General features: G+C 29.7%; 3 protein-coding genes across 4 annotated transcripts; 2 read left to right on the top strand and 1 right to left on the bottom strand.

Moving 5' to 3' along the window:
* Positions 1 to 309: 309 nt before the first annotated feature.
* Positions 310 to 2,452, bottom strand: LOC108450727 (lysM domain receptor-like kinase 3). The gene is made up of 2 exons (XM_053027914.1): positions 926 to 2,452; positions 310 to 475 (listed from the first exon to the last, which is right to left on the bottom strand). The coding sequence occupies exons 1-2, from the start codon at positions 2,191 to 2,193 to the stop codon at positions 424 to 426; spliced, it is 1,320 nt and encodes a 439-aa protein (XP_052883874.1). The 5' UTR covers positions 2,194 to 2,452; the 3' UTR covers positions 310 to 423.
* A 5,246-nt stretch (positions 2,453 to 7,698) lies between these two features.
* LOC108451961 (serine/threonine-protein kinase PCRK1-like) lies at positions 7,699 to 10,929 on the top strand. 2 transcript variants are annotated; one of them, XM_017749677.2, is made up of 5 exons: positions 7,699 to 7,963; positions 8,508 to 8,922; positions 9,196 to 9,456; positions 9,545 to 9,667; positions 10,204 to 10,929. In XM_017749677.2, exons 2-5 carry the CDS (start codon positions 8,533 to 8,535, stop codon positions 10,708 to 10,710), a joined length of 1,281 nt encoding a protein of 426 aa, XP_017605166.1. In that variant the 5' UTR covers positions 7,699 to 7,963; positions 8,508 to 8,532; the 3' UTR covers positions 10,711 to 10,929. The 2 variants fall into 2 exon arrangements, with proteins under 2 accessions (XP_017605166.1, XP_052884703.1); XM_053028743.1 differs by having other exon boundaries at positions 7,963 to 8,095.
* A 2,939-nt stretch (positions 10,930 to 13,868) lies between these two features.
* Positions 13,869 to 17,452, top strand: LOC108450434 (uncharacterized). The gene is made up of 4 exons (XM_017748057.2): positions 13,869 to 14,185; positions 16,403 to 16,535; positions 16,614 to 16,728; positions 17,051 to 17,452. Exons 1-4 carry the CDS (start codon positions 14,034 to 14,036, stop codon positions 17,104 to 17,106), a joined length of 456 nt encoding a protein of 151 aa, XP_017603546.1. The 5' UTR covers positions 13,869 to 14,033; the 3' UTR covers positions 17,107 to 17,452.
* The last annotated feature ends 2,187 nt before the right edge of the window (positions 17,453 to 19,639 follow it).

Below are 19,639 nucleotides of genomic sequence, written 5' to 3'. Positions count from 1 at the left end.
CAATATACTTAAACTTTTGAAGGTTTTTTTTTTCGTTTATTTAAAGGATCATTAAATATATTCAAACATGTTCAATAGAAAAATGAAGATTCTGGGTGTAGAGTAATGTCTGAAAGGGGACAGTGATGGCAGGAGCCAGACAATAGTATTTTTCGCCGTATATAAGGTCTGAAAGCAGTCAAGCATTAATGAGAGAACGTCTTAAACCAGCCAACTGAAATTCAGAAAACTCTTCGAATAGATTAATGACAACATTGACAATGGCATGTTGAGTTGAACCAAAAAGAAAAGGACAATGGCTTGGTGATGTTAGATCAATTCCTAAGAACCGTCTGCACTCCATTAATTTCGGGACAAGACAATGAGACAAACAGTGAGTCTTTAGTATGAAGTTTCATTGAAGATCACAAGTTGAGAAAGATCTTAAATACCAAAGAGTTTCGAATATAATACATCAAATTCCAAACAACTATCCCTGTATAAAAATAATCAACTCGGATGTGAATTTTGAAACAAAATCAACAATGAATATAATTTGAAACAATTATATACCAAAATCTCTGCCAAAAACAGCTCCAACTTTAAACTTCTGTATCAATATTCACAACATATACAAATACCTATTGTTGAAAGGAATCAAGAACTGTAAAGGGGAAAAAAATAACTTCAAGAACTCCCTTTACTGACCAAATGGAAAAACCCCAAAAAATTTGCTCATCAAATAACCAAAAGCAGCTATCAATTATGCCTGATTTCCACATAATCCTGCCCATCATTTTTTTAAAAGCAATCATATCCGACATATATTCGAACATGAGTATAAAACGGAGATATGCTCCCCCAAGTATACTCCACATATAAGGAAAATTTCGAAAAAGAATAGTTCATATCCGTATCTAACACTCAAATCAGGTATAATATTTACCTTGGAGCTATTGAGACAGATATATCAGTAGGCAAACCAATATTATCAGCCCAATTCTTAGAGTCCAAATACAACTTTGAAACTTGCCCTGCAACTTTGTCCATATCAGGCCTTTTCTTTGGATCTTCCTCGACACATTCCAATGCCACCAACACCATCTTCTCAGCTACATCCACAGGAAAAGAGTCCTTCAACCTCCTATCTATCCAAGTCCTCACCCCTGCAATGCCACCGGCTGCAGCCTCCCTAGCAGTGTCTATAACACTCACTCTTTGGTACCCTCCACTTTCTTCATCAACCAAGAACTTCAAAGCTTCCTTTCCACTCAACAGCTCCAGAATCACAACCCCAAATGCATAAACATCACATTTCTGAGTCACTAAACCAGTGAATTGAAGCTCAGGTGCCATGTAACCCCTTGTTCCTTCAATTTTCATAACTTTACTCTTTGATCTTCCTAGAGTTTTTGATGATTCCTCATCTTTTGTCACTTCCCCACATAATTCAGCAGTGCCAAAATGGCAAATTTTAGCCATTAATGAACCTTCAGCTACTATGATACTTGTGATCTTTATATGGTTGTGAGTGAAGCTAGTTTCAAGACCTGAACAATGGTGAATATAATCCAATCCAGAAGCAATATCAGCAGCAATTTGCATACGAGAAATCCAAGAAGAAAGTACAGTAAAACTTGGGTTCTTGGGGTTTCTCAAACAATCCCTAAGGTTAACTCCATGTACATATTCATAGACAAGATAAACATAATTCCCTGATAAGGAAACACCCAAAAGCTTGATCAAGCTACTATGGTGGCTCCTACAAATCACTGATAACTTGTGAACCAAGTCAGCTAACTCAATCGGACGTCTCATTTTCCTTTGGAAAATGACAACTTGTTTACCTTGAAGGTTACAAAGCCATGAAGACGAAGCCGAAGAAGATGAAAACCGGTTCGACCGGAAGTTATTGGTGGCCGAGCATATGTCTGAGAAATCATAGATATGGGGATTTTCAGGGAGAGAATCTCTGATAGATGAGAGATTTTTGGAGGCTTGGGTTGAAAATGAGTTGTAATATGAAGAATTCTTATCGAAGTAGCCCGAAGAAAGGACTGAATTGTTGGATATGGAAGTGGAGGAAGATGGTTGAGACAAAGAAGATGAAGATTTCGAGGTTTTGGGTTTTTGAGATGAAGGTGAAAAAGATGGTCCTTTTGAATTTGATGATCTTGGTCGGATTACATCTGTGCTTTTTTTAGATCTGCACATCAGGAAGCAAAAACACAAAAAAAAAATTATTGTTTTTCAAAGGGAAAGTTTGGGTTTTTACATAAGAACTTTAGTGGGTTATAACTTATAAGGTGCGAATTGGTTGTTTGCGGTGGTTGTGACCGTGGCGCTGACGGCGGTTGTTAGGATAAAAAAGGGAAAGCAATCTGTGTTTTTGTTTAAAATGATTTGTTGGGTTTGCAGTGTTGTCTTTATCAAATGAGGTACGGTTTCACGATTGAAAGTGTTCTTATTTGAAATTAGTGTCAGATTTGTCAGAAGACACGTGGATTTTTGTAGATTAAAACTTTTGAGGCTTTTTTATAAAACTAACCTAAAATAATTAATTAATTTCTTAAATAACTTATTTTTTAATTAAATTCGTAGATGATTTAAAATCTACAGTAAAAGTTAATAGAGCCAAAGAGTTTGGCATCAACAACCTACAACGACAGCAATTAGAATAAAAATTAATTTTTTAATAGAGTCATGTAAAATGATATCATATGTATAAATAATAGGAAAATATTACAATTTTTGAAAAAATAGAGAGACTTTAAAAAAATTCTTTTTTTTTGGTGGAGCTAAATAAATTGGCGCCACCAATAGCCAAATAAATTGACGCCACCAGTTTTCAAATTACCCACCCTTTTTGATTTTTTCCTTTTAGAATTTTAAATATATTAAGAAAGTTTTTTTTCCTTACTTATTAAAAATATATTAAAATTTTAAAATTGGTTGTACTTAAAAAATTTTATTATGTCCAAAATTTTAATATATTTAAATATATTAAGTATATTAAAATTTTAAAATTGGTTATAATCAACATTTTTTAACATATTTAAATTTTAATATATTTATTTTTAAATTTTTAAAATTTTAAATATATTAAGAAATTTTTTGTCTTCACCTATTAAAAATATATATTAAGTATATTAAAATTTTAAAATTAATTATACTTAACATTTTTAATATATTTAAAATTTTTAAAAACATAAAAAAATCATATTTGAAACTGGTGGCGCCAACTTATTTAGCTCCACTAAAAATAAAATTTTTTAAAGTCTCCTATTTTTTAGAAATTATAATATTTTCCGATATTTATACAGGTGACGTCATTCTATATGGCTTCACCAAAAAATAATTTTTTATCTTAATTGCTAACGTGGCATGTTGGTGGCGCCAAACTCTTTGACTCCACCAACTTTCACCGTAAATTTTAAATTATTTACGTGTTTAATAAAAAATTTATTTATGTAATTAATTAATTTTTTGGTTAATTTTATAAAAAAAAGCCAACTTTTAAAGTTGGAACCATCCAAAAAGAATTTCAATTTGATTTTATCTTATTGCAAATTTTCTTCATAACCAGAAAACAAAACAAAATTTGGTTTTGCCGCATTTATTAAATTTATTTTAAACAAATCTACTCATGGATAAAATAAAATTCAAATTTAGTTGTAGTACTTATATTTTTAGAATTTTTTAAATAAAATTTTATTATAACTATATGTAAAATCACGAATAATAAATCTCTCAAAATTTACAACAACAATAAAAGAACAGTTATAACAATAATCAAACCATTATCATTACAAATTAGGATCAAAGTAAAAGAGTATAGATATTCTCTTAATAATAACTAAATTATTGAGCAACGGATCGAGTTTCAGTTCGATTGGTATTGGTATTGTTGTCAATATAGGAAGACGTGGGTTCGAGTCTACTGAAGCGTATTATTCTCTTGTTTATGAGTTGAGGGAGTGGCTATAGGTAATTTTAGACATTGTATAAAATAAAACAGATATGATTAAAACTTGTAATTAAATTGTTTAAAAAACTAAACTATTGAGCCATATTGAAAATAAGGTATATACCTAAGTCTAAATTATAATAAATTTGAATATTACGGTAAAAAATCTCTCCTAATTTCAATATTGAGCAAATTGATTTTAAAAAGTGAAAAATTTGGTTCCGTTAATTTTAAAAGTGAGCAATTAAAGATAATTAATAATAAATTTACCTTTTTTGTCAATTTATCCTATTTTTATAGATATGATAAAAATTTAACATTTAACGTTTATAATTTGTTATTTTGGTCTTGATTCAAAACAATTCAATAAATTTAGCCTTCAATGGATATAAAAAAATTACAGTTAGAACTAAATTGATAAAATGTGTAAATATTTAGGGTTAAATTTGTTAAATTTTTAGAATCGGGACAAATTTGACAAAATGTATAAACATTGTAGGATAAATTGATGAAAGAAATGAACGCTATGATTAATTATTTTAGTTGCTCAAATTCAAAATTGAGAGAAACTAAATTGTTCTTCTTTTTCTTTTCTTTTTTCTTTTAAGAGAGACAAAATTATTTAATATCAAAATTGAAAGAGATAGAAGATACTTTTTTACCAAACAACACTTATCCATAGCGAGATTTAAACCCAAATTAAATATGAAAAGTTTTTAACAACTATGAGACTTGAATTTAGGATCTCAATATTTTCAAATATTAACATCATCATTAAGCCAATGCCTCCTTCATACGTAATTATTAAATTTAAACAAAATCATTTTTATTATACAGTAATTCACATCCATAGGTTGATATTAAATTATAATTTTTCATTTTCCAAAAAATCAATGCATTAATACTAGAGCCTAGAGGCTTTCATGAGTTGGATTTGGGTTAAACTTATATATAATTGCATAAATTTGGCTTGTCTTAGAATATGAATTTCAAATATTGCATAATTTCATTTTCAACTCACTCATATTAATTTTTTAAACATATTATTTTAAATCTAATATCTAATAATTTTTTTCCTTTTTAAATTTTTAAAACAAAGATAATTTATATGTGTTTTTTAATATTTATATTATAGTATTATATATTATTATATATTAGATGTTAATAAATGATGGGCATATTCACCATACGATTGTAGCTTAATCCGAATTGCTACATTTAATCAACAAATAAGTATGAAATTGTGTAGGGTTTAATACAACAATACAAGGTAACTTGCAATAATTCGAATCAACATATCATATTTTATATTAACAGTTTTGTCTGTCCATTATAAAAATATCATTTTACTCTAATACATGAGTATATATAAAGGGTTAATATAATATTTTGGAGTTGAGTTTAATTTTAATATTTAATTTGATATTTACATCAAACAATTAATAAATATTTGACAAGTATAATATATTAAAAATAAATATTTAATTGGGAAAAAGAAAATACTGAAGTACTAATTCAAAAGGATTATGAAATGGAAAATTTAAGAAATATAGATGATTTTTAAAATTAATAAATGGTTAAGATATTATCATATTGTATATATTTATTCACTATATCTAAGACAATTTTTTGTGTCTAAAGCATAATTGACAGGTTGCTGCATAAACTATCTTGTCCAATCTTTATTTATTTATTTATTTTTGAAGGTGTTGAATCTTTATTTCTTTTATTTTAAATATTCACGTCGCATAATTAGATATGAAATAAAAAAATATAAGGGTAAATTATATTTAATGGTGTATATAATTGTAATTTTAATCCTTAATATTTATAAATTATGTTAATTTAGTTTTGATTCTAAAAAATTAACCATCAACATTTACACATTATGTAATTTGGTCTTTTTTATAATTTTTTGTGACATTGAGGGTTAATTTTAAAATAATGAGAAATGATGAAATTTAGAATCTTGAATTTTGAAGTGTTTCTTTTTTTATTATATATTTTCAATTAAATTTAGATCATAAATTTATTTTTTAGCTTTCTAAGTGAAAAGATCACAAAAAGAGAGCAAAATTGCAAAAAAAAAAAACACACACACAATGTGTTAATGTTAAGAATGTGTAAATGTTAAGGGTTGGAATTTCCAGAATTAAGACTAAATTTACACGATATATAAATGTTGAGAGTTAAAGTTGCTATTATGCTAATTTTAAAATCTATTTGGTGACAAAAATGCAAAATTAAATAATTGAATAATTAATTTATAACTTTTCATAGTTGAGTGGACAAAAATATTTATTAATAGTTGAGTGACTACTAAATAATATTATCTTAACTTATGAATAAAAAATTAAATTAAAAGCAGAAATAAGTTCATTATTATTTAAATTAAAATTAAATTATATTTAATAGAAACTAAATTGAACCATACGAATTCCAATCATTTTTTTATTTTATCATTCTTTTTCAACCCTATTATTTATTTATGTTGCCAGCGAGCTTCACCACATTACATTCTTTATAAGGCAAAAGTACCAGGGAAACCCCTGTACTTAGGGGTGGATTACATTTTGATCCTTTTATTGAAAAATAATTAAATTAGCCCTTATATATTTCTAAATATGCCAATTAGCCCTCCATAAATTTTTATCTATTAAATGATGACATGTCACGTTAATTTAAATGATTAATTGTTAATTTGGTCCTTTAACTATAACTAAAATATCATTTTAATTTTTTAAAAATTCTATTAACAATAATTCTAAAAAGTAAATTTTATTTTTACAAATCTGGGCAAAAATATTTAAAATAAAAAGGTACATTATAAAAATAATTAAATCTTGAAAAAAGAAAAATATTTCAATTTACAAATCTGGAATATTAACAAAAAAAAACCAACAACAACAACATCGTATTGCTTCACCTTCCTCATTGTTCAACTAGTATTTGGGTTTTTAATATTCATTGTTAATCTTTTCACATTCTTTCACCTTTCTGATTTGAATTTTGTGAGTATGTCAAGAAGAAGATTGAGGTGTTTTGAAATTTATTTTCTGATTTTAAAAATATTGAAAAATACTTTTAGATTTTAATTATTTTATTTTTAAAAAATTTAATGACTTTAAATTATTTTTATTTTAAAAAATTATATTACCACGTGTGAACATGTCATTGGGCTAGAATTTAATAACAAATAAATAGAAGATTACACAAAATAAAAAAAATATTAATTGACACATGTCAACTATTGATTGGTCCACCACTACCACATCATCAAATAAATTTTAATGATTTAGCTTTTTTTCAATTTTCTAGAATTATTGTTAAGAAAAAAATCAAAATGATATTTTAGCTATAGTTCAAAGAACAAATTAGTAATTAACCATTTAAATTAAAATGTCAAATCATCAATTAATAGAAAAAAAGTTAATGAAAGGGTTAATTTGCATGTTTTGAAATGTATAAGATTAATTTTCTCATTTTTTCACTAAAAGGATCAAAATGCAATCCACTCCTAAATACAAGGGCTTTTCCTATTACTTTTACCTCCTATATAACAATTATTTCATGCTATAAATGACTGAATTATATTAATTAAAAACTTCCAAAAGCAATAAAAAAATGGCTAGAATGTCATGATGGACATGGATATGAGAAAACAATCATATTAATTATGGAAATTCAAAACAATCATAAAAGTTGTAAACAATGATCCATTGACTTTCCTCATATTAAAATGATTGAACAAAACAGCTTATGCTTACACAACAATAGATTTCATAAATTTTGACTTATGTTTTGTCTTTTTGGCTTTTCACTATGAATTTATGGTGTAAATAAAGTAATAAACAATTTAAAGCCAATGGCCTTTAAGCTATATTAATGCCTTAATGGCTTCCAGCCTTCCACCTTCTAAATAACTACTTTCCTCTCTTTTTGAAGTCCTACACAGAATAATGCTATAATCTGATTTGGTTTTTATTATAGCTCTTCTTTTTGGAGGGTTCTTAGTTGGTGAGCTACAATTCCTTTTCAATTTACCTTTTTGGCATTCTTGATATTTCTTTAATTTCATAACCTGTAAAATATAGCATTTTGTTATTGATTTTATTTTTTTGGCTGTTTGAAGCAGAACATTAGTAAAAGGTTTGTTTGTTTCCCTTCTGACAAAAATGGTTTAGATTGTTCTTTGATCTTTCAAAGTTCAACATGTTGAATTTCATAGTAGCAGATGTAAGAGCTTACATCTTTTTTCTTCAAGATTTACTTGTTCTAGAAAATGGGTTTTGACTGTTACGTGTAAAAGATGAATTCTTTTTTGATTTAGGCCATGGTGGTTGAATTTTGCTGGAAATATCAAAATGCAGACAAAGAACATTGGATTTTTGCTATCATATTTGACTTTTAAGCTTTACTGTCGTTTGAGTTCATCGTGATGTTTTGTCTCATGTTCTGAATATTTCCTGGAAATTGTAATTTTGCATTGATTACTTTATGTGCTTCACCAAGAAGTTCATCTGATCTGAAATAAATTTTGGTTGATCCTGTTAAAATGCAGTGAAGCTGTTTGATTCTTTGCGGCAATGAAGTGCTTTCATTTCAATAGTAAAGTGAAAAATGATGAACCAAGAACTACGAAGTCCATTTCAATTCAGTCCACCTCTCCTGTTTCCATGTCAACAGATAACGATGTGAGAAGATCTGGGTCTGAATCAAATTCCCAGAATGTCTCGGATTTTAGCTCAGGTTCATCCACAACCAAGAACTCGTTTGCTGTTATGTCTCAAAGACGAAGTAATCTGAGAGAGTTCACATTCTTGGAGTTGAAGACTGCAACAAAGAACTTCAGCCGATCCCTGATGATTGGTGAAGGTGGATTTGGTGCTGTTTATAGGGGTCTAATCCGAAGTTCTGAAGATTCCCACAAGAAAATTGATATTGCTGTTAAACAGCTCAGTAGAAGCGGGTTTCAGGTCAGCTTTCTGCATTTTTTTAAAATCGTTGGTACAAAAATGACTTCTGAAACTTCACAATTTGATTTCTTTTAACCTAGTACTCTATATTTCTCTAGCTGCTCATATTGCTTGAAGTATGTTCTGATATGAATATGAGGATATGATCCTCCAAAAACTTCCGAATACACTAAAAAACTTGGTAAAAATTGAACATATAAATCTCGGGCACATATCAATATCCGAAATCTCACACCTGATCCTGAGTATATTGTTTCGACTTATTGTTTATAGGGACACAAAGAATGGGTGACAGAAGTAAATGTTTTAGGGGTAGTTGAACACCAAAATCTGGTGAAATTAGTGGGTTACTGTGCTGAGGATGATGAAAGAGGAATACAGAGACTACTGATATATGAATATATGCCCAACAGAAGTGTGCAGGATCATTTGTCAGCTCGGTTTCAAACAACTCTTTCTTGGGCAACCAGGTTGAAAATTGCCCGAGATGCTGCCCGAGGCTTAGCTTTCCTCCATGAAGGAATGGATTTTCAGGTACTTTTAGGGTAATATGATGTAAATTGATCTCTTTACACATTATATGTATGAATAAGAAGTGTATTTTAAGATATGATTGCAATAGATTATCTTCAGAGATTTCAAGTCTTCAAATATACTGTTGGATGAACAATGGAATGCTAAGCTTTCAGACTTTGGGTTGGCCAGATTAGGGCCTTCAGATGGATTAAGCCACGTCTCAACTGCGGTAGGTTTAAAGTAGCTATAAATTATTTTAAATAATATTTTGTTGTTTTAGATTGCTATATTGTAGATATGACTATAAGGATATGATCCTCTAAATACGTGAAAGAGGCTGAAAAAAAGTTGTTACAGATGATATTTGTTGAGGGGAAGTTAGCTCTTTCGGGAGAAGTCTTTGAAGTGTTGTCCGCTAGGTAGCAGACTGAATCACCCACAAGCAAAGGTGTTGTCCCACGAGGAGGGTTTTTATCCCCAACCTTTGTGGAGAGTTGTGTATGGTTCATGGAGAGGGGCGCCTCGACTCTACGTGAGTGTACAACCACCTAATAAGTGCTCTCTACAGAGGCTGGGGACAAAAACCCTCCTCAGGGGACAATTCCTTCAGTTGTTGGGGGTCAGGTCGGCTACCTAGTGGACGACACTTCGAAGACTTCTCTCGAAAGAGCTGATCCACCCTAAGCAATCTTTTGTTAGTATGTATGGTTGTTACAATACTTTAAATGCCATGGAATGTATAAATTTGTGTTCTATTATGAGCAGGTTGTAGGAACCATCGGATATGCAGCACCTGAATACATTCAAACAGGACGCCTTACAATCAAAAGTGATGTTTGGAGCTATGGAGTTTTCCTCTATGAACTCATAACCGGTAGGCGTCCGTTGGATCGGAACCGTCCCAAAGGTGAGGAAAAGCTCTTGGAATGGGTGCGACCACACATCTCCAATATAAAAAAGTTCAGGTTGATCATTGACCCTAGGCTTGATGGCAAGTATTCGCTCAAGTCGGCTCATAAACTTGCAGCAGTGGCCAATAAATGCTTGACACGCCAAGCTAAATTGCGACCCAAAATGAGTGAAGTTCTGGAAATGGTGGATGGGATTGTTGAATCAGCTGAAATGGTGAGCCCCCAACCGGATTTAAAGAGTTCAAATCTAAACACCAATTTTGAATTGTCGAAAACAGAGAGCTTAAGAAGAAGGCTGTTGGATCTAATACCTGGGGATAAAGGGTGTTTGATGTGGCCAAAGATTGTGACAACTTGTTAAGACTTAAGAAGTCGTTGTTTCAATTTCGTTGAAACCTGTAAATTACTGTCTTGGTAAAAACCATTGTAAAGGTTTTCTTGAGATAAGTTAATCGGGTTCGGGACAGTGTTGGCTACGGTTGTGTTGTGATCCAAAGGTGGATAGACACATTGCATCCAACATTTATTGGTTATTCATTTTTTTAATGTATTTGAGGATCATTATAGGGTTGTATGTCTATTTTCATGCTTGTATGTTTCTAGGATATAGGTTTTTCCTCTACATAAATGTGGATGCAATTATCCCTCAGCATGCTATTTACCATAAGTAGAACATCATCATCACCTCTTAAAAGCCTAATAGTTCCCGGTATTCGGTGGATCAGGTAAATGTAACTTGTCACATATTTCAAACGCTAATATGTTACTAAGCAATATCATTCCTATAAGTTATCCGGTATTCATCCTCACTCGGGTTGGACACGTGACACTCCCAAAAGGCATCAGGTAGATGTTTGAAGACGGTTTTCCACCTCTTACTAACTGAGCCGTTCTTAACTGTTCAATCTCTTAAATTAACCACATGTTGTGAGATTACTTGTTGATAGAGGGAACATCCCCTTTTATTAGGCTTATTGCTTATCATGGTTTGGCTACTTGTTTATCAATGTGAACACTTTACTTACCTGAATATAACTTGTACTCCTTCAAATGAAACAATAGAATGTGTCCCACTATGCACATTCACTCCATGATGATAACTATTTTGTCACATCACCACTACCAAATAAGAGGTACCTCTTATAAATACTATCCAAGACGATAAGAAAAAAAAAATCTTCTTCCTCACTAGCAACCTTGTGTCCTTATTATTAGCCTTCAGCCTTCTTATTTTTGTATTTCTTTAACTCTCTACTTATTTGGTGAATCGACCTCTTTTACACAATCATATTCTCTTTCTTTAACTATTTCTTTATTGAGACTTGCGTCAACATCTATCATGATTAATTATAATAGTAAAAATCATCCAACATTTTATCTTCAAATAAAGTGTCTTAATTAAAGAAGTGATATTCAAATATTATTTAATATTAATATTATATCAAAATTTTTAATTTAAACCCTACGCCGACAAGTGATAACAAGGCATGCAACATTTCATAAGAAAAATACATTTCACATGGCAAAAACCATAATGACAAATATGGAACATGCATGATCCACGTAATAGTTTTGTATCGACTAAGCAGATAGCAACCATGTCATGCTACTGTTTTTCACTATAATCATATGTTTTACATAATAATAATCATAGACCAATGTGTATTTTTATATTATTTTTACAACTCAAATAAAATCTTCATATCAAACAAATCATATCCGTAGTTTCACATGTTTATTCAAATGTCATATATATTTATATTATGCACATGAACAAATATATATAAAAAATCCTAAAAGATCCAAAATCAAAATGGATTTACAAACTACAAAAATAAAAATTAAAAATTATAATCCAATATATTACAAACCAAATGTTTATTCAAATATCAGATACAGAACCATGTTTTAGTTAGACAATTGTAAATGAAATTTAAAAAAAAAAATCAAAATAGACAAATATACCTACAAATTCAACATCATTTCACAAAACATAATAATATCATTTTAAACTTGTTGATACTTTGGACCAGAATTCTGATCCAAGAGCTGAGAAGAGGAGCATCCATCTCCTTGGGATCTCCATTTCTACACAATCCATCAATCACATATGTCAATAAATAAACAGAAATTTCAAGGTATTTTGGAAAATGCACTTTTTTAGAGTTCCCATTTCTCTGTTCCTTGCGAGCTTTCTTTAATAAGCCATGCTTCAAAAAAAAAAAAAACTTTATTCTCTCTACCAGACATCTCCAGTATATCTCTAGCTTTCTTTATATCTCTATAATATAATTATAATTAAAATGATCAAATTCGAGGTTGGACCCTATATAATAAGATTTACAAACATCTTAAGAAGATGAATAGTTTTCTTCATGATTGCTGGATTAAAGCTATCTCCCTTAAATTTCCATATCTGTTGATTCAAAATATCAACAAAACTCAAACTCAAAAAATATCTTAAAATTTATCATGTAAATATCAAAGCCTTTGTTGAACCAATCGAAAGTAAAAAAAAAAAAAAAAAAAACCAAGATTCAACAGATTTACCCTTAAAGCAACACGCAGATTCTTCAATAAACCATAAAACTAAACGTAATCAACACAATTTAACACTTCCTAAACTCTGTATACAAATGAACCTTTATATTCCTCATTAAAAGAAAAAGTTAAGGTTAATGAGGTTAAGACTTTTTAATTCAATGAACTAATTGAAAAAGAAATGGTAAATGAATATATAAATATTTTAACAAATAAATAAACATAAAAATTAATGAGATACAATAATCAATTTAAACAAATAATATATTAAAGGGTTTATATTATTTTTCTCTGAATTTAGCAATTAGGTCTACTTTGATACTTATAATTTTTTATCCATTTTGACACCTGATTTGACAACTAAATTCATTTGGTTGAAAAATATAAAAATTTGATGATATGACACTATGAGATTGTGACACATCATCACTTGAAAATTAAAAAAAATATATATATATATATATATAAATTTTTTAGTGATGACTTAGTGCAATTTTAGAGTATCACATGCAATGTTCTAATTACTAAACCATGATTGAATCGATTTAGCCAATGAATCCAATTATGTTCCAAAAACACTAGTCACATTATCAAATATTGACGGAATTTAAATGTAGGGACCAAAATGGATCTAGTTGTCAAATTCAAGTACCCAAAGTGAAAAAAAAATATAAATACCTAAGTGGACCTAATTATCCAATTCAAGAACCAAAAAAGTATATTATCTCTATAATAAATATAATATAATTATGTGATAAAACAAGTGGAAAATATGTGTCATATTTATCGTGCCACATCAAATACATGCTACCCATTGACACATCTAACGATTTGGTGATCATTTTAAAACAACCTGATAATTTTAGTGATAATTTTGTAAGATTTGAAAGTTTGATGATTGAAATATAATTTTAAATAAATTTAAGGACTGTTGGGTATAGTTTATCCAATTTAAAAACAAAACAAAAAAACCTTGGGAGATGTTGAACTAAAGGAAAATTCAGATTCAAACACTGGGTTTTACTATTCGGATTTGTATAAAAAAGCCCAATAAAATTTGCCCGAAGTTTAAATCACGCAAATCCTATTTAAAACAGAGAAACCCCAACTCGACTTGAATCGCCTCAACTCAAACCAGCGGATATGGCTACCGAAGAGGAATCGATAGAACAAGCAGCTGCGTCACGTCGAGAGAGGCTTAAAGCTCTTAAAGCAGCTCAGGAGCTGTTGAATGCCCCAGATGAAGATTCTTCTCAAGCTTCTGAGAATCAAACGGATGATACTAATGAAGAAAAGTAAGTTCAAAAGCTTACATCTTTTATTTATTTTTATAATTTTCTGTTTTCTTCTTTTTTAAGCATAAAATTAAGATGAATTATGTTTTAATTATTGGTTTAACAATGGCTTTTGTTTATCTCGTGAAGATATATGGCTGTTTTGCACTATGGGTATACGAATGACTCGTAGAAGTTTACATCTTTTGTTTAATTTCCAACCCAGAAATTTTTTCATTCTTTTTTTTATGGATTATGTTTTAATAGTTGGGTTCATGATGGGGTTCTGTTTATCTTGTAAAAATCTGGCTGTTTTGCGCCAAGGGTATAGAAATAGCATGAATCATAATTATAATTAACTGATGTACCTAGGGTTTTAAAAGGCTCAAGCTGAGTAGAAACATTATGTTAGAAACTCGAGCCTTAAGAGATTTTTCCACTTCATTCGGCTTGATTATGTTGGATTCTCATATTTCTTTGAGCCTTAAGAGTTGTTTAATTCAAGTATTAAGATACTGGGTTTCTGATTGATCACTTGCTTGACTTGCTTACAACACCAAATAGGACTTGGTGTGAAAAATTACTTCCATATTAAGTGCCTGCCTGCTGCTTTTGGGTGTCCTTTTGAGAACTAGAAAAGCAAAGAGGAAGGTAAGATAGACCTTTGGTAGAAAAGACCAGTAATCTTGTCTGTTTATAAAGAGGCTTTGCTTGTTAAGTAGCATGTGGATTAGTGGACTTTTTAATCCAGTGACCATCCATTCTAAGGTAGTAGGAATGAGGTTGTTTAACTCAACTTTTGGAGAAAAGTTTCCTATCCTTCCGCTTTTCTTTCATTCGCAATCGAGCACAGTCATTTATGTCAAAAGGAGAATAAGTGAATAAGGCAATGATCCTATTCCTTCAAATAATCTCAACTTTTGTAAGTTGGACATATGTAGGATTTTTAGGTATTAAATGGGACAGGTAACCCTTTTTATTCATTCCCTTCCAATAACATTCTTGAAATAGAAGGGCACTGTTCTTCCTTGATTCTCTTCCGTTTCCAACCTTCCTATACATCCAAATAAATTTTAGGTTTTTGAAAATGACTCGCAGAATTTATATTTCAATGGTTGTCTATTTGCTTCCCTTGAACTGAAATTTTCAAAAATTAACGTGTGTAACTTGTGTCTTTTGTATGCCTAGCGTGACTTTGCCATGCCAATTCCCATTCCCCCCAATTTGGCGCTAAAATAGTGTTAGGGCATGGAAATTGGTACATAATAGATTTCCATTCTCTTGAAATATCGATGTTTTAGAATGCAAGAATGGTCAGTATGAATATGAAGTTAAAATTGCTGAAAATTACTTTCTTGAATTTAATAGTCAATACACACCTACTAGAATTGCCCTAACCTAATGTTGAGAATTAGAAGGGAAAATAAAGCAGATGTAAAGGAGGAACAGTAGGGAAGTGGGGACAGAAGAAGCCAAGGTTTCATTTATTTGGATTATCTGAAAAAGATTGCACTGCGCTTGTTCGGGTAAGGATAGGGAAGGAATGGAGGGACTTTAACTTGTTCTTTCCTATGAAGCTATACCCTTTTCCAAGTCATGCATGAAAACATTTTACTTATGGGCTATGTTACTCTCTCTCTTCATTTTTCTTGAAGTACCAATATCCTATACTTGTGTTTGATGTGGAATATGGAGGTATGACCTCCAAAAATCCTCCAAATACAGGGAAAAACTTAGAAAATTCTGACCATACCTATGTTAGAAACATTCTTATATCCAACACTTACATCTAAGTCCGAGTATTATAGCTTATGGGTAAGAATGTTGTGCAACCTAACCATTGGATTGAAAGGTTCCCTATCCTTTCACCTTTCCATATTCCCTGTCATAATAAAAAATGAAAAGAAAAGGATAATATATTATGATAATTATCCTTTCCATCTTATGCTCTCAATTTGCAGAAACTGAATAAGTTGGGGTTTTGGAGGGGTTTGATGTTATAAATCTGATCCTATTTCTTACTATTTGTTCCACTTCATGAGAAATTCTGCAAAGGGGGTACAGTCCTTGGTTCACCCCCCGGGATTCTAAGAAAGGCGGGATCTTTTTTCTAGCTTAGTGATTTGAAAATATTACAAATACACAATGTCTGTTTAGATGGATGTTTGCCTGTGGTTATTTCACTGATAATTTTGATCATTAACACGTATGCCTTGCTTGTATTTTTTTGTTCTGCAGTAACCCCAGTATGAAGTTTCGAAATTATGTACCTCATGATAAACAGCTTCAGGAGGGAAAGGTTGCTCCCCCAGTGCTGCCGAAATTTGAAGACCCTGTTGCAGCAGAACCTCCAGCATCTGAAGAAAAAGAGGTGCTTGTTTATCTTCAATATCTCATTTAACCGAAAACTGCTTTCCTTTCTACTTGTTCTAAACGTGGATTGGTGTAGGATCCATTTGTCAACATTGCTCCCAAGAAACCGAACTGGGATCTTCGAAGGGATGTGCAGAAGAAGCTCGATAAGCTTGAAAGGCGCACACAGAAGGCTATTTTCAAACTTATGGGTAAGCAAATTAAACTATTTCTGTTACATATATTAGCTGACACTTATTTTGGACACATTTGACATAGATATGGGGATATGACTTTCCAATTTCAAGTAAAACCTTAGAAAAAATTGAACACATCTGTGTCGGATGCTTACTTGTGTCCACCACTTACACCTAAGTCCAAGTAATATTAGCTTACATTTATTGCGATTGTACTGTATGAAAAGAATATAAAAAAGGAAACTTGGTGTTTATTTACTTGTCTTTTCATTGTTTTAGCTTTCATATATAGTTGTATACTAAATGGTTTAATGGTGTCAACTATTGTGCATTTCAGAGCAACAAGAACAAGAAAAACAGTTAGATGAAGGAGGAAACACCATTGAAGAATAGAAACTCGATATTGAACTCGAACACTTGTCAGATCACTCCGGCCATTAACCTACTGAGAATGAATGCCTGTCCAATGAAGCAGTGAAACAGTTGTCAGTTGTTAGGTTGCATTTCTGTTATTCAATAGTGTGAATTGGCCAACTAGAAAAAAAAATGTTAAAATCATTCTGAGACTGAAATATAATGTTTAGTTTATGCCCCAGATGGTACATTTCTAACTTAGTTGTATGATCCATGTTTGCCTAATCTTTTTTCTTCACCAGAATTCTGAAATTGTAGCAAACACAATTTGTGTTTCGAATTACTTTCCGAGGATCGAGCTTTAGACAAATTTTTTTTTTTTAAATTGATGCTAGTTTGTGTTGGAGTTTTTATTTTTAGCCACAAGTGTACTGAATAAAAATTATTTTATGAATCATCCTTATCGCATTATTTATGGTCTCTACCAATTAAAAATAAACACATCCATCTTTTTTTTTCACATTATATGGACAGTTGGACTAACACAATATGATATGTTTATTTTCAATTGATAGGGATTATGTGATAAGGAGGATACATAAAATAATTTCACTTTGTTCAAGTTTGAATGGTATTCAGATGAAAATAGTTAAAGTTTGAATGGTATTCAAATGAAGATAGTTAGTATTGTAATGAAAATAGTTAAAAGTTTGAATGGTATTCTGATGAAGATAGTTAGTATTGTATTGATAGCTAAATTATTTTTCTACTGGTATTGATATCCGTCTATTTTGATGCACCATATCAAATTTATTCTTATTTTTGAAGAATTTTATATATATATATATATATATATATATATATAATATTTACAAATATCAAATAATAAAATTAAATAAATCTCAAATATTAAATTCATGACATTTTAAAATTTTGATTGAAGGAAAGAAAATATTTTAAAAATATTGGTGGCATCAGTACAAATATCATTATATATATATATATATATATTATAATAAAATTCATCAATTATGTAAAATATTATTTAATAAATTTGATAAATACAATTCATCATTAAACAAATAAAAAAATTCTATAAATTAAATAATAATATCATCTCAACTATACAAATAATCTATCCACAAACCCAAAAATAAAAAATAAAAATTAATTTTTAAAATATTTTTGTACAAATAAATAATAAAAATTTAATTTAAAATTATAATATATTTTAAAATTATCTTTTTACTAGTGGGTATATTATATTTTGATCAATACGAACAAAATCAATTGGTAGGATTTATAATTGAAACAAAACATTCTACTCAATATCGAAATAAAATTTAGTATTATAATTGAGACAAAATGTTTCCCACAATAATTTCAAAATTTGAAGTTTAGAAGTCCCTATTACTTTTTCCAATATGATTTTCTTTTGACAAAATTGTCTGATTTTGACTTTTCTTTTTTATTTTGGACAAAATTCCCTGATTTTGACCTGTAACAATAGTGAAGCCAGTAAGGAGTCCACACCTAGATTTGCATACATCATCTCTGATAAGTTAAAAAAGTATGGAATGCATTTGTTTGTAGCTTGGGAAATTTCAACCTTCACTCCTAAGTTTCCTTTCTCTTGACAACAACATTCAATATGGAAGCAAATGGCAAACAAGACATGGACCCATTTTCATTATCGCTTGACAATCGTCCACACGCACACACACCCTCTCTCTTTATATATTATATGTAATGGTGGAATACAAATACCTTAAAATTCTCTCTGAAGAAGGGAATACGACAATAATTAAGTAGGAAGTTGTTGGCAATGGCATGTTGTTTTTTGCATTTTATTTACCCATTTCCTAATATTTAACGTATTGTTAGTTTTCAACCTTCTCTTTTTTATTGTTTTCCTTCGGATTGGATTAGGTTTGTCTACTCAATTTTATTATTTTAGATTTTATCTCTTAAGTTTGAAAATCTCCTCTCTTTTTTTTTACAATTTAAAATATATTAAAATACTATACAACTTTTAGGTTTAATGCACAAATTTACTACCTGAAATATATCATTTTTATCACTTTAGTTCTTAAACTTTTTTTAGGCTCAATTCAATCCTTAATGTTATTAAGGATTCCTGATTCAATTCTTTGGATGTTAAAATTTTAGTCAAATCATATGTTGGCATGTGCAAATAATGACACCATTGTGACACCTTCATCTCAAAAACTAAAAATCCTTTAAAATATCAAAATACAAAAAAAATATAAAATATAAAAATTACTAAAAGTTAAAAATGTTTTAAAATTTTGCAAACAACATTTACTAGAGCTTGAATATAAGATCATTATCTCTTTGAAGGATACCACCTATGATAACTGTTTTATAATTCAATAATTGGTAGATTTTTAGATGATCAATTTAGATAATTTTTTTCAAAATATTTAAATAATAATTTTAATTATCCAATAACATTTTTGCTATTTCTAATAATATTTTACAATTTCTAATAATTTTTCTGATTTTTTAAAAATTTAAAACAATTATGTTTTTTATATATATTTTAAAGAGA

This window comes from Gossypium arboreum, chromosome 5 (genome assembly GCF_025698485.1).
Source record: "Gossypium arboreum isolate Shixiya-1 chromosome 5, ASM2569848v2, whole genome shotgun sequence".
In the NCBI taxonomy this organism is placed as follows: Eukaryota; Viridiplantae; Streptophyta; class Magnoliopsida; order Malvales; family Malvaceae; genus Gossypium; species Gossypium arboreum.
Note: the sequence above shows the minus strand (reverse complement) of the source record. Positions and strands in the feature narration are given on the sequence as shown.

What these genes read in the sequence shown, in the direction of transcription:
- LOC108451961 (XM_017749677.2), top strand. Translation starts at nt 8,533, where the DNA reads ATGAAGTGCTTTCATTTCAATAGTAAAGTGAAAAATGATGAACCAAGA. An exon ending in TCAGTAGAAGCGGGTTTCAG is followed by an intron (nt 8,923 to 9,195) that starts GTCAGCTTTCTG and finishes TATTGTTTATAG; the next exon opens with GGACACAAAGAATGGGTGAC. An exon ending in TAAGCCACGTCTCAACTGCG is followed by an intron (nt 9,668 to 10,203) that starts GTAGGTTTAAAG and finishes TATTATGAGCAG; the next exon opens with GTTGTAGGAACCATCGGATA.
- LOC108450727 (XM_053027914.1), bottom strand. Translation starts at nt 2,193, where the DNA reads ATGTGCAGATCTAAAAAAAGCACAGATGTAATCCGACCAAGATCATCA. An exon ending in TCTGTCTCAATAGCTCCAAG is followed by an intron (nt 476 to 925) that starts GTAAATATTATA and finishes ATTTTTATACAG; the next exon opens with GGATAGTTGTTTGGAATTTG.
- LOC108450434 (XM_017748057.2), top strand. Translation starts at nt 14,034, where the DNA reads ATGGCTACCGAAGAGGAATCGATAGAACAAGCAGCTGCGTCACGTCGA. An exon ending in GATGATACTAATGAAGAAAA is followed by an intron (nt 14,186 to 16,402) that starts GTAAGTTCAAAA and finishes TTTGTTCTGCAG; the next exon opens with TAACCCCAGTATGAAGTTTC. An exon ending in GGCTATTTTCAAACTTATGG is followed by an intron (nt 16,729 to 17,050) that starts GTAAGCAAATTA and finishes TGTGCATTTCAG; the next exon opens with AGCAACAAGAACAAGAAAAA.